General features: G+C 34.9%; 1 protein-coding gene across 1 annotated transcript in view; it reads right to left on the bottom strand.

The window, feature by feature from the left end:
- The window catches only part of MCC (mutated in colorectal cancers), a 379,504-nt gene that overhangs the window by 301,678 nt on the left and 62,304 nt on the right, over positions 1–15,522 (bottom strand). Inside the window, exon 2 of the mRNA XM_025047770.1 lies at positions 6,221–6,468. Coding sequence (XP_024903538.1) covers positions 6,221–6,468 — 248 coding nt within the window. The remainder of the gene's footprint in view (positions 1–6,220; positions 6,469–15,522) is intronic.

Here is a 15,522-nt window from a genome sequence, read left to right on the forward strand (position 1 = left end):
TTTGAGTTCTTGTTAAGGAAAACTTGTGTTATTAGTTTCTCTGAGAAACTTCAGTACTTTTTATGTTCCTTCTGGACCAGAGGGACATTATCAGAGCAATAATGAAAGCTGACACATCAGGTGGGAATACATCTCAAGGAAAGGACTATAAAGCGTCTTTGAAGATATAGGTTATTGGAAACTGTGCCCACTGTTCTAATCTTAGCATAAATTAAATTTAGTTGTATTAATTAGCAGGTTTTAATATTGGTTGTCTTAAACAATGTTTTAAAACAATGGGGATTTGATTCAAATAAGTTCTTGGGCTCTCTGAGACCTGACCAAAGGTAGGAACACATGTGCCCCCAAAGATCTGAAAAGCGCAGACTTGTAACAACCTCATTAGGGCTGGCTTGAAGGCGTATATCAATTCTTCTCTGGCAACCCAGCAGTTTTTTTCAATGGTCATTACCCTGGAGCACTAATTTCACATAATTCATACATTTGACATGAGTACGTGGAAAGCATGTGTAAAGATTACAGCTTGGTGGAAATAAAAAACTGTTTATATAAAAAGGCATGTTTAAATAAAGGTTCTGTTGGAACTGCTAACATACACTATATATACTCAGTGCTAGGAATTTCTTTAAACTCTAGAGTTTTTTCTAATCACAAATAAAATAAAATAAATTTAAATTACAATTTTTAAAATGTGAATTAAATTTTTTAATTTGAATTTCAAAATAAAAAATTTAAATCACAAATTTTTAAAATAAAAATTACAAATAATTATATTGAATTTATATTATTTTTCACTAGTAAATTAGGCAACATACACAAAACCTCAAAACTATTTTGGTATAATGTTTGCTGTCATTTTGCTGCCAAAGAAATGGGCTTAATCTAATGGGAATTATTCTCTCGGCCATCCTCAAGACCCCTGGGACTATGTGTCTGCATTTCTAGGAGTGGTCTCTGGATGGCAGCATTCTTTTTAGTTTGCATCTTGGTCATTAAGACAAAGTTTTTCTAAGTAAAAGTTGCAGGGGACTCGAATTATCTTTTTCAATAAGCAACATTTTAGTGTTCTCAAATTCTTAGTAGCTCTGTGGCTTAGAGCAAGCGACCTAACTTCTCTGAGCCTCAGTGTCCTCTTCTATATAAGGAGGATTCTTCTAAACTTGGAAGGTAGTTGCAAGGATTAGATAATTATAATAACACTATTATTTATTGAAAACCTATTGTAAATAGGTACTGCGTAGGAACTTTACAAGTGATATCTTGTAAGTCCTTCCAACTACCCTGTAATGCAGGTATTACTACTCTATCTTTAAAGAACTGAAGAACTGAAGCTCAGCATATTCAGAAATGTAGTCTAAGTTCCATGGCAGTCAGTGGTAAACCTGAGATTTATCTTTCTAGCATATACTACAAGTAAAGTGCCTAGCAAATTCCATGTGCATAGTAAATATTAGTAATTTTTAATGATTTTTATTATTGTTATTGCTGTAACTATTAAATTTTATATAGCTGGCACCTAAAAGACATAAAATTTTAAAATATTATTTCTAAGACGACCTAAAACAGATATAAAAATCTATTATAATCTAGGTGTTCAGATATCTTAATTTTTCCCCAAAATACATTTGAATAGAGAATGCAAGGCCAAAGAGGAGATTTGTAAATAAAAGTTTATGGACAATTAAACATGGGAAATGCTATATATTTTATTCTTCTCTTGGAGATTTACAAGAAACATGAGTATATTAAAGCCTCTGAAATGTTTCATAGCAAAAAAAAAAAAAACAAAAAAAAAACTATTAATCTAGTTTAATTCGAACTTTTCAAAGGTATTTGACAAAGAAATTCTTTCTTCATATAATATTTATGACCATCCCTTTAAATCAGTGTTCTGTGGAAAATATTTGGGAAAAAGAAATTTATTCAAATTCCTCTTCTAAGTCAAGCATGTAATGTTTTGGTGGGTCTTCTTTTTCTGCCAACTTGACCCCCTGCTGTGAATGTGCTATGAAATGTCAGAGTTGACAATAAAGTCCTTCTGACACTTAACTGTTAAACTTAAATTCTTCTTAGGCTTTTCTCACAACAGTATAACATTTTTTCTACTTCTTTCCATAATCTCAGTCACAGGTAGAATCCTAACCCTTTCCCAAAACAACTGCTCACAGTATTTTTTAGATCTCCTTGCAAGCCTTATCTTTTGCACCATTCGATGGCTTCTAAAATTTTGATGACTCTAATTTAAGCTTTATTGCTATTCGTCAGGTGCTTATGACTCTACAATTAAATGGTAACTTCTTAGTGTCTGGAACCATGCATTGCTCTTTCATTCAACACATGTGCTCTGAGCATCTCCCATGTGCCAGGAGTATAGCAGTGCCGGAGTATAGCAGTACACCAATAAGGTAATGAGTACTCTAGTAGAACTTTTATTGTACTGGGGGAGATAAATAAGTCTTTGAGTCAGTACATAATGTAATGTTAGATAAGAATAATTGGCATGAAGCAAAAAGGACCTGTGAAAGCATGACTGAGAGTACATTAGTTTGGAAAGTCCTCTCTAAAGAGGGAATATTTAAGCTGAAATCTGAATAACAGGAAAGAACTAGTCATGTAATGAGAAGGTCAGAAAGAAGAGTATTCTAGACCAGAAGAAAGAGCCAGGGAAAAAGCTGGAGGCTGGCTGAATTTGCTAAATTAGAGGAATAGCAGGAAGGCCAGTGTGGCTGGAACATGCATAATAAATCAGGGGAATCACTGTGATCTCAACTTAGAGTGGTGGGTATGGGCCATACTGTGGTAAGGAATTTGGACTTCATTTTAGGTGATTTGGAAGCCATGGAGCATTGTAGTCATGGGAATGACCTAAGTATATTCTCATAATGTTAAAAGACCACGCTGACTACAGGGTAAGAGTGCAACGTAGTGAGCAAGGGAAAAAATCAGAGGGCCAGTTATAGGCTGTTTTAGTAGTAGTCAGAGCAAGACATGAAGGTGATTTAGAAAAGGGTGGTGGAAGGAGAACAAAGGAAGTGGACAGATACTGGATGTACTTTTGCAAAAGAGACAACAGGACCTACTGGCTTAAGCAAACTGGTGGATGGTGCTATTTCCTGGATGGCAATATTTGGAAGAGGAATGACCCTGGAAGGAAGGTTAGGGAATGGGACCAAAAATCCTTTTGACTGTGTTAAGGTTGGGAGGTCTATAAGATATCCAGGAAAATATATCAATTTTATCTGATTTTGAAGCTCATGGAGAAAGAGCTGGGCTAGATACATACATGTGGAAGTCACTGGCACAAAAATAGTACTTAAAATCATGGGATCATGTAAGATCATCCAGGGAGAGACCATAACTCCAAGGCACCTCAAAAACTGGAAGTGGCATAAAGAGAAAAGGAGAGATGGGGGGCGGGGGTTAGGGGGTGGAGAGAGAGAGAGAGAAAGAGAGAGAGACAGAGAGTCTCTATTCTTCCAACTTTTTTTCTTGGGGTTGTTAGAGGTAGGGTCTGCCCAAGTTGTGAGATCTGAAGTAATCTCTTTTCTTGAGAGAGAGAGAGAGAGAGAGACAGAGAGAGAGAGAGAGAAAATGGTGGGCAGAAGTCCAGGAGAATGTGGTGTCGAGAAGTCCAAGAGAATAAAGTGCAGCTGCAGCAAAGGAGTAGTCAGCTGAGTCAAATGCCAAAGATCTAGGTGAGGACAGAAGAGGAACCATCAAGTTGGTCAATATGAGGACAATAAGAGCAAGTTCAGTGGATTGATGATGACTGAAGATGGGAAGAGTAGGTTGAAGGAATAATGAGAGGTAAGGACTGATAAACAATGAATGTAGACAAACTCTTTAAAAAGTCTTGCTGTGAAGAGGAGCAGAAAAGTGGGGCAGTAGTTAAAGGGACATGAAGTCAAGAGAAGGCTCCTCCCACTCCCACCACAAGATGGGAGATACTAAAGTTTGTCTGAATAGAATCAGAAAGAAAGTTAATGATGTAGAAAAGAGAGGGAGGGACTAATTGAACACATAAATCGTTTAATTATTGTAGTTTTTTAAGTGTATTTGATTCACATCAGGTGATTCACACAGGTGGTTGTTTTTCAACATGAGTTGTAACTGTGGCAATTTCCAGGAACTAAAACTAGATGGTAATATTGATAACAATATTAACTTATATTTAGTTCTTATTATGTGCCAGGCATTGTTTTATGTGCTTTACATCTATATGCTTGCTTCCTCCAAATAACATAATTGTTCTCATGTTGCACTTGAGGAAACAGATACAGAGAGGTCAAGTAACTTGTCTAGTGCTGTGTAGGCCGTAAGTGACAGGGCCAGGATTCACACTCAAATAGTCTGACTCTGAAGCTTTAACTACAGAAAAAACTGGTAAAAGGTTTCACATCTGCTGGCATTTCCTCAGTTCATGACATGTTTTAGTTTCAGTTACCTCTTCTTCCTCCAGGGGTGTCTAGTTATAGAAAAGGATGAAAGAGAATTGTTTTTACCCCTTTTCTAGTTGGGGTTTTCTTATGAGATGGTCAAACTAATTAGATGTGGGCAGCAATTCTATCAAACCTGTTCCTTTCAGAATATTTATAAATATACTCCACATTAATATACAATTTCTGACAGCAGTTTTTTACATAAAAGCATTCCTTCGGAATACACATTTGATACATATTTATATATTATTTTAATAGCAATATAGTATTCAATTGTTGGGTATACAACAGTTTACTTAACCTTTCAAATATATATATGTGTAGGCTTATGTATTTACATAAGAAGTCCATGTTCTTGGCAGAAAGATTAGAAAATGTGGCTTAGCAAAAAGAATTCCACTCATTCTTTCATTTAACAAATATTACTGAGTGTTCAATTTATTTCATGCAACGTTACAAATCATATTATCAAATGCTATTTAAAAACATAAGAAAAATATAAAGGAAAAATTGCAGAATACAAAACTACATAGAAAGTATGTGAAAAAATTAGCAAAAACAATTAAATCACACGTATATACACATATGAGAAAGAGAGGGAGAAATATAAGTAGTAGTTATTATTTTTGGGGTGGTGAGATATTAAGGATGATTTTTATTTTCTTCTCCTTGCCTTTTTTTCCTTATTTTTCTCTAATGAATATATGTTACTTCAATACCTGAAAAAATGTTACTTCAAAAATTAAATATTTGTACATATTATGCTGAGAGCACTTGCATTACCAGACATTACCAGATCTGAAGCTAAAATGGAATCCATTAAGACAGTAAGGCACAGGAAACATGAGAATGTTTTTATTATTTCAATTACTCAGTAATAATCCTTCAAATTATTTCACTGTGAGGAACATGGTAACATGGTAGAGGACAGCGTGTGTGTTTGTGTGCATGTGTGTGTTGTGGAGTACTACATAATTATCCATACTAATTAGTATATATTTAACAAATGATGAAAAATTAACATGGACCTTTACTTCTTGTCATTAGATCTACCTAGTAGAGAAAGAAACAGAGATTTAAGAGACTTTTTCAAGGAAAACAAATCACCTAAAGTATAGGTAGAAATTTCAGATACTTTCGTCTGTCCCTTTCTTCAGGCTATTCTTTAAGATGCTTTTTTTCTTTTCTTTTAAATTTTTTATTATGAAAATATGCAAATATACTGAAAATATGTATATTTGAGTACTCAAAAATATGTACGATAAACCCATGTTTCCCTCGCCCAGCTTCAATAATTATCAATATTTTAAAAAAACTTTCCAATTGCTTATCTTGCACTGGTAGGAAACAGTACTTATGAACAGGAAACAGGAATAGTCTGTAGAAGACTTTTAAAAAATTAAACAAAAAAGAAATGGTTTTTAAAAAATCTTATTGCACAGAACTGCACTAAGATTTGAAGATGTCCTCAATTAGTTTCTGAGGCTGCTGATGCAGTTACCAGCTATCTCATTCTATTTGCCTGTCCTCTCTTATAGCTATTCGAATGCATTATTATGCTTGGAAAATGAAAGAACTAAAATAAAGAAAGCTGTAAACTAGGACTTGCGAAGCTACAGGACAGAACGGGGTGAAATAGTGAGCACTCACCCAGGCAACTGTGGCCAAGAAGACAGTCCGGGGCTAAGCTGGCAACAAGCTGGGCAGGCCACTTTCAGTGATAGAGGTCATGGAAGCAGAGCTAGTGGAGCACCATCAAATTATCACCTGGTTGTACCTACCAAAACTGTTGTCACTGCTTGTGGGCCAGGAAGTAATTCTATCCCTCTGCTTCTTCTTTTTACAGGAGTTGTCTGACTTCTCAAAAAGGCCTACTTCCTCCTTCCTAATTTCTCGAACCAGCTGCATGCGGCACCTTGTAAAATCCTGAAAGGAAATCTTGCCATTTTCACCTGCTCCCAGTTGATTCATGATCTCAGTCACAGACTCTTCCATATTCAATTGGCGACAAACCATCAACAGGTCATTTCTACAGAAAGGGTTGAACAGAAGAAAACTTGTTAGGAGAGACATTTGAGCTAGAGAAAGTAATTAATGAAAACAAATTATTCCTTGAATATATCCACACATAGTAAACCTATTTCCAACTTCTCATTGTCTCTAGAAAAGTGGTATGTGTACAAAAAGATTCGTTTCATCTGGGTTATTCTAGAAAAGGCCTCTGTTATTACTTAGAAGAGTGAGGCAACTTTAAATCCTTCTCTTTTTTCTTCTTGTCTCCATGCCCTTCGACCCTTTTCTTTCTTTTGAAATTGATGGAGCACCTGTAGATTGTAGCACTGTAATCTCACTGTAGGATAAAGTTTCATAACAGAAAAGACATTGTTTCTACTCTTGGCAGAGTTTAAAATCTAGTCGAGTTGTAAAAGAAAAACAAAGACTTTAATAAGCTCAGTTTTCAGCTTTCTGGACCAATCAGCTAATTTTAGTGCTTCTTTAAAATGTTATTTAACCTCAACTTTCATGACTCAGTGCTTGCCTGCCTCTAGTTTTTCTTGATTTTCTTTGAATATTTTCCACATTCCCATCATTAATTAGTAAGCCCCGAGGGCAGGGATCAAATCCCAAATGTCTTGCAGGACTGGGACATAATGTAAATGTGTGAAGAGGGTGGGCCTAAGACAAGAGGGATTGATAAAGTCTGTGGCCAGACGAAGAGAAGTATGTCCAGCTTATAGCTTCTCAAATTAACAAAATAAAAATAAAAAGAATAAAAAGAACAAAAACAACAACAAGAAATTGTATTGGGAGGACCTGATTTGATCCCTGACATATTAATCTTGTTTTTTTTCCTTTTTCTCTAAACTTCTTAGAGAAACATTTTGTTCATATGCTCCAAGTGTAAGTCTCAATAAAGGTCAAAGTGTTATGAATTTAAGAGCTGGAATTGATGTTAGAAACTAGTCTATGGTCACTAACAAAGCTAATTAGTGCTCCTGTCTGAACATACCACTGAAATCCAATCATCTTGAGAACATGACCAATTTGATATTTGTTTATATCTGAAACTTACCCATGAAAAGTAAGACTAACTCCTCTCTTCCAGTCACCCTTCACAAATTCCTTCTCCTAGTCAATGCTACTACAATTTTCCCAAGTTCCCTAGGCTCACAGAATTGTGGACATTTGTAATATCTTCTCATTCACTCTATCTTAACCCTAACTCCCCTAACCCCGATCTCCAGTGTCCAATTTATCAGCAAATTTCTGTTGACCCCATCCAGAAAAGGCTGTCACATTTACTCTTTATAGTGTTTTTCAATACACTTAACACTCTCTGATATCTTCTCAATATACACCAGGCCTGTTATACTAGCTTCTTTAGCTGATCGCCCTGCTTCCATATGCCATCTCGTTTTCATGTTTCATTAAAAATTTTTACATATAGCTACATGTTTTATTTACCTTGTGTGTACGTGTATAAATATATACATATATACAGATATGTGTATATATTTATTTTTTTATTTGTAAGGTAGATAGATAGGTGGGTGAATAAATAAACATACACATGGAAGTGAATATGGTAGATGAAATTATTAGTCTTAATTTCTCATTCCCCTGCAGTGGCGTTATACATCCATACCTTGTCTTGGCCTCAGGCCAAGGACACTTGGTGTAGGAGTGTTCTTCCACATCCCTTAACTTCAGGCTTGACATCTAACTTGCTTTGGCCCGTAGGGTGTTAGCAGATGTGTATTTATATAGTTGGGCTGGTCCCCTTACACTTCTGCCATTGTTACAGTAAGAACAAACCATGGGCCCCAAAAGGAGCCACCTCAGCTAACCCGTAGCCTAAGAAGAACCACTCTAGGTGACTCCAGGAATAAATTATTATTGTTTACGACAATGAAATTTTGTGATTGTTTCCTTGCAAGAGCTAACTGACACACTGGAATAATTTTTTTAAATGCATTCATGCGTTTATCTTCCCTGAACACAACCTGTCTGATAATCAGCTGGATCCACCCAAAACTTAGAAATGATTAGGATTGCTAAGCAGGAAGGCAAACAAAAAGAAAGGATCAATGTTCGGATTCTACATTCTAAAATAAGAATGTCTTTTTAATATTTTTAGACAATAGTCTCAAAAATTAGGCTTGGTAGGAGAGAGAGAAGTTTTCTAAATTCCAGAAGTTCACATAAAAAGATACCAACACTAATATTTTTCTGAATGGTAAGAATATGATGTTTATATTTTTACTTTTGCCTATCTGTAGTTCATAAGATTCTACAACATACTACACTACTTTCATAAATTGCTATGTCATTTTTTAGGTTTTGAAAATGAGGATAATAATAGTACTATCTCATAGGGTTCTTCTGAGGATAAATTATGTAATGCATGTAAAGCACTTAACATAGTTCCTGGCATATATTAAGTACTCAATAAATAGTAGATATTATGATTATTTTATAATTATTGATCACAGATTTTCCACAATTCTCCAGTTTCATAATTAAGTCTTTAGTAAATAAGCATGAACTGCTCAGGGGAAAAGAATGCTTATTGAACTGAACTGACTACCTCAGTAAGTAGAGCAATTCATCTGCAGAGACCAGCCTGTCCTTTCTGCCTGTGGCCCACTTATGAACACAGGGCACCCTGGTGAGAAACTCAATTGTGTCCAGATCTGTGAAGCCCCATTCTACAAAAAGTAGCTTAAATAAAGGATTTGTGTTCTAGAATGTGTAACTCAGAGGAGAATGTGTAACGATGCATTTTTATTAAAAAAATGTGAGCCACCGAGAGACTGTTATAAAAGATTAAAAAAACAACAACAACACATTGTACTCTCCTAAATAAAGTCAGATTGTAATCTTTAAATAGGAATGCTAGTTTCTAAAAACCAAATGAAAGCTAAAATCTTTCAGCAATAATAACTCACTAGCAATAACAACCAACAAACTTTCAGGGGAAGTACTATTATTCACGTTTTATAGATTAAGATATTAAGGCTGAAAGAGTCGCAGAGCTAGCGTGTAGCAGCGCCAGGAAACTACATGGAATCTGTGATTCCAGAGCTCTTCCCCTTTCCCTTCTGCTATCCACTACCTTGGTTGTCAACGATATCTAAATTTTGGCCTGTGAGCACAAGTAAGGGCAGCACAATTATAAGCATCTTGGTAATCAAGGGTCATTGGTTAACAAAAGTTCTATATTAAACCAGAAAGACTATATACATTTATACATGTGTTTCCTTTTATGCTAAATACACATGAAATAATAAATTATATTTTATTATCAACATGATGAGAAAACAAAATTATAAGAGGGAAAAAATATTCCAAAAACTCTCTTTTACATATCAAGAGCTAAGCCTAGAGAACTTGGGTCATAGAATTTTACTATAAGCCACTGTACTGTGTTGTTTAATATGTCTCTCAATGAATTACATTCCCCTGTGACCGTGCCATTTGCAACGTGTCTTTGCTATTCCTCCCATCAACAGGTAGAAGCTATTTCCCACCCTTGAATCTGGGCTGGTCTTCTGACTTCCTTTGACCAATGGAATATGACAGAAATAACATTCTAGGATTTCTGAATACAGGTCTTAAGATGGCTTGTGGCTTCTACTTTCGGCTCAAATTCTTCCAGCTCCATGCAGTCTTTATAGCCCACTCATGCTTCATAATTCATTTGACCAACATCTTCAGAAATCTTTCCTGACTATTTCAGGTAATCCCCAGTCTGATTTGATGCCCTTTCTTTGTGCTACTGAGGCACCAGTGCTTGCTTTAATCACTTACCCCACTAGTAATTATCGATTGGTAACAAAAGCCTACAGCCAAATTCAGACATTAGCCTGTTTTGATAAATCAAGTTTATTGGAACACAGGCATGCGTATTTGTCTGTGTATTGTCTATGGCTACTTTCTCTCTATAACAGCTGAGTCAAATAGTTGTGACAGAGACTATATGGCCCTTTACAGAAAAAGCTGGCAGACTCCCATACTAGACTGTAAATTCCTAGAGGACAGGGCTCATTCTTTGTTCATTTTGAATCCCTAACACTTGGCATATAATAAGTGCTACTTAAATGATTAAGTGGGTAAATAAAATGTCAGATTTGAGATAAAAGAGGTGGAGAGAGAACTTAAATAATAAGAACCTTCAATCCTATTTCTCTTTTGCTTCTTGCACGTCTCAGTTTATAATCACAAACTGAAACAAAACAAGTTGATATCATTAGGTTTTAAAATATCTTCTAGTATATATACTGGATATATACTGGACTCTGTATCCTTCAAGCCAGTAATCTAAACTTTCTATACTAGTGGTATTCAGCTCTGGCAGCACATTATAATCACCTGGGGTGATTAAAAATATTGATAAAAATATACTGATGCTCATGCCATGGCCAATAAACTAAACCAGGATGAGAAGGAGAGGGGAAACATCGGTTTTTGTTAAAAAGCTGCCAATGTGATTCAGAATAAAACTTCGGTTCTACACCAACAGTCTTAAGGCATGAGGGCTCTGAGGCAACTCAAAAGTCTTAGTGAACAAAACCAACCAACCAAACACACTAGACTGTGATAATTTATGTACTTGCTAGATGAAAAGAAATAGATATTTTAGAAAAATCATCTACAGAAATGGAAACAAAAAGGATTCCACTAGAATTTAAGCTCCATGAGAAGGGATTATTTTGTCTGCTTTGTCCACTGTTGTATTCCCAGTACCAAGAAAAGTACCTGGTGATTAGTAAATAAACAATGAATGTATGATAATTTTTTTCATTTGATTAACCAGAAGCCCCTGATTTAAAATATTACAGTTCATTGAAATTTTATACACAAAGAAGGCAAATTGGCAAATGTCGTCTTCAGTTAATCAAAAGATGACTTTCCTTAGGGGCATATACATTACATTCTACAATTTAAAGTGATGTTTTGAGTTAAAAAGATAAAGTACCCAAAGTCAAATTTACTTCTGACACCACATATTTGACCCCCTTGTGGTGAACACACAATGCAATATACATACAATGTATTATTGAATGGTATACTTGAAACCTATATAATTTTATTAACCAACATCACCCCAATAAATTTAATAATAAAAAAGGTAAAGCAAAAAGACACTGCTATGGGTAAATGCACCCAGCCCCCTTTTAAAATGCACTCTTTATTTAAGAAAAAGTTCAGCTCATAATCTGTTAACAAGTAGGATGAGAACATGAAAAGCCACGATAAAGAAAATTAATTGGTGACATTGCCTAAACAAACAAAATGCCATACAAAATGCATCCTAGAAATTACCTGAAATCATACTGGACCCTTCCACTATGATTTTAACACACTTACTAGGACAGCCAAAGTAATAAATGTCCAAGACTAGCTCAAAGTTGAGCCTATACATTCATATTCTTTCTTTCTCTCTCTCTCTCTGCACCTCCCCCTCATAAAATACACTATCCAAAATAATGAAGCTGTGGCCTAATGTTTATATCTGAAAATTGCTTTTGGTTGATGTTATCAACTTGTAAAAAATACAGAAAAATAGGAAAGACAAAACAAAAGTCAAGATTGAAAGGAAAAACACTTTAAGTCATCTAATTTGTATTACAAGATTCTTTTTGAAATCTCACACCTAATGGAATACTGAGATATAAGCTTTTGCAAAACCAGAATTTCCAGTTACCAATTTCCTCAATATCGTCTATGTGGAAACCTATTTTAACCCTCATGAATTAATATTTATAGTCTTGAATTGTGCTATTCAACGTGGTAGCCACAACACACAGGTGGCTATTTAAGTTTACATTAAAATTAAAATTAAATAGTTAAAAATTCAGTTCCTTAGCTGCATAGCTCAGTAGCCACAGGCAGCTAGTGGCTACCATACTGCACAGCACAGGTACAGAACATTTCCATCATCACAGAAACTACTATTGGACAGCACTGGGAGAATGAAATAGAATACAATAACCTCAAAAAGCTTCAGGGAATAGAATCAGTCAGGCAAGGAAATTGTTACAAATGCCAGTTATTACTTCTAGGTAATAAAAGAATTGCCAAACGAGAGGCATTTCCTCCTGAATATAGAAAAGCTATTGTGTCATAAATCTGCTAGTATTCTTTGTAGCTGATTTTCTAATTTGGGTTTCATTCCTATTCACAGGACACACAAAAATGCCTACTTTTTGATTAAAGAAATCTGATCAGATTCAAATTCATGTCTACCACACTACCCACTGACGGAAAAATTTTGGTTGAAAGGTTTATCAGACTTCAGAGGGCAGGTGGCAGGATGTGTGTTTTCTAGGAGCACTAGCTTTGTCTTCTTAGATTTGAACTATTGTAATATTAATTCTTTTGGATGTTTAGCCTGAACTTCCTGAGAGTTCACTGAAATAACGCATAGCCAAAATCAGTCACTGACATGATGGTTTCCCCTCCTCCAGGTGAAACGTAAAGCATGACTAAAAGCCAACATTCAAGAAGTAAGCAAACAAGTAAAGTACTACTTTTACATATTCTTAAAAATCTCTTTTATTTTTAATTCTTTTACATGTGACTGTTTCTTAATATTCTTACTCCATTCTTTTGGCAGTCTCTCAATTTGGCTTTTCCTACTAATATTTAAGTAAAAGGAAATATTTTAATGTGTTTGCCTCTTGGATTATTATATTTTTAATCAGTAAATTAACATTCAACATTAAGAAAGATTCAGCCAATTTTCACAATGATTTGTAAAAATTTCTTAAAAGCAGTCTCTGTCATTTCTGGGGAAAAATACTCATTCAGAGCACTGCTGTTTCAGGGGCTGTGTTAGATGCTCTAGAAATAGCATTTCATTTAATCCTCATAATAATGTTAAGAGCTATAATCTCCATTTTAGAGGGCCTATCAGTTCCTTTTAAGAGGGAACCTGTCCGAAGTTCCTGGCACCGTGCTTGCTCTATAGCAGATACCTGAACAGGACTGTGGATAAATGAATGAACAAAGGGCACCTCTTTTGCAATCTCAGTGACAGACACAGAACCTTGAAGTGAGCAGTTAGTAAATCCTTACTAATTGAATACAATAGCAGTAATGGTCAGTATGACTAATGGGTAAGTGGTTCTTAGTATATAAATGTCCCTTCAAAAATCTCACTAAAGCTAAGCAATTGATCCCAGATCCAAAAACTATGTAAGGCAGTCATGACTGAAAGAGGAGACTGGAAAAAGCTAATAGACGTGTTTAGGGGCAATAAAAGAATCTGAGAAATGTGCCACTTTAAAAAAAAAACAAACTTTTTTCTAAGTGTATTTTAACAACATTTTGAGAATAGTTATCCTTTCAGATCATTTTAGGTCATACTTTTATGGGAAAATTATAGCACACACATAACTTATTTATAAAAGGGCAATTGCACCCAAATTTTTACATCAAAGCAAAAATATTTATACTACAATATGTATTTAACATATAAAAGACTCACAACCTGCTGAGAATGATAAACTTGTAATTATGTTTATTTATTTTTTTATTGTAGAAGAGGAGTAGTAGCCAAAGGTGGTAATAGAAGATAAAGCAAAAATTTTCATCAAGTGCTCTTCAATTGAATAATCAAGCCTAATACATTTTTTATGCTAGGTTCCAAATGTGTACTTGACCCCTGGCCCTTCAAATGGAAATGGCCCATCCACAGAGCCTGCCGCCAGAAGCCTCCAGGCCCAGCAACCTAGACGGCCTCCCACCTACTTCCATATTTTTCAATTCTCTGTCCTTTGGCCTCATTCTTTCTCTCATCTAACACCCTTCTCAGTTCTTGCTTCACAAGTCATTTAGACGTGTATGTTTGACCTCCTAACATCCATCCACTCTAGCCAAGTACATGTTCTCAATGTTTATTCTGGCTCTTTGGGTCTTCCTTCAGCCCGGACAGAAACCCAAACAAACCTCTTTCTGAGGCTGACACTGTGACATTTGCGAATTTCCCCCAATTTCATTATTGTTATACTCTCCACCAGCACTTAAAAACAATCAGCACCCAGAGAATATTTTCTAAGTACAAAGCCATTGTGTTAAAATTCTCCTAAATATCTTCCAAAGTACTTTAGTTTTAGAACATGGCACTAAAAGAAAAATAATATGGGAGGAAATGCTATTTATACTTTTCTTTGAAGGGTAAAAAAATGCAATGTCCTATTAGGAATAATTTTTCTCTCTCATTCACTTACTCCCTCTAATTATAATTAAAATATCATAACATGAAAAGCAGATGAGGCCTTATAGTCTGATCATAAAAATGAGAAGGGAAAAATTTAATCCCAGTATATGCAGCAGCCTGAGGCAAGAAATTTTATCATTGTGTCTCATTTCCTCAAGTATTACACAAGGATCTCATACTCGTCACACTAAGAAAACAATTTTTAGAACAATGAAACTGATGTACAAGTGAAAGAGTCACCAACATTTAAGAAATTTTCTAGATTATTTTAGAAAATCTTATCTGTGATAGATATGCTGTAGAATAATATGAATTTTCAGAAAAAAAATGATTTTAAAAGGACATAGAAAAATACAAGCTCAACTTAAAAAAAATAGATTCAACTCTGTCAAATTAATGTAAAACTTTCCAAACACTTATTTCCAATTTCCGTACTTACTTTGTTGCAGGCAGGTAAGAAGAGCACTAGCCTGCGGGCCATTCTTTCAGTAGAACTGTTCTAGACATCATAAATGTGGTTAAAGCAATTCCTTATTCCACAGATTAGAGACCAACGTGGAACAAATGCTACCAAACAGCAATGATGCTAGTATCCTGGGACACTCACATCTTTATTTATCTGGACAGTTCATTCTAAGGAAATTGTAAGTATACAATTTTCTGTATACAAGTATACTGTAACAACACTTAAGTCTATGTTCAACATTAGTAAACACTATATTGGGGAAATAACCCACAGAAATGCCATCATAGTTTTATAGTTATAACTACATTTAAATTAAAATGTATTTATATGTAAATATATTCATATATAAATATATTTTAATTAAAATATATAAATATACTTATATAAATAAA

The sequence above is a fragment of the Pteropus alecto genome, unplaced genomic scaffold (genome assembly GCF_000325575.1).
Source record: "Pteropus alecto unplaced genomic scaffold, ASM32557v1 scaffold20, whole genome shotgun sequence".
Classification (NCBI taxonomy): Eukaryota; Metazoa; Chordata; class Mammalia; order Chiroptera; family Pteropodidae; genus Pteropus; species Pteropus alecto.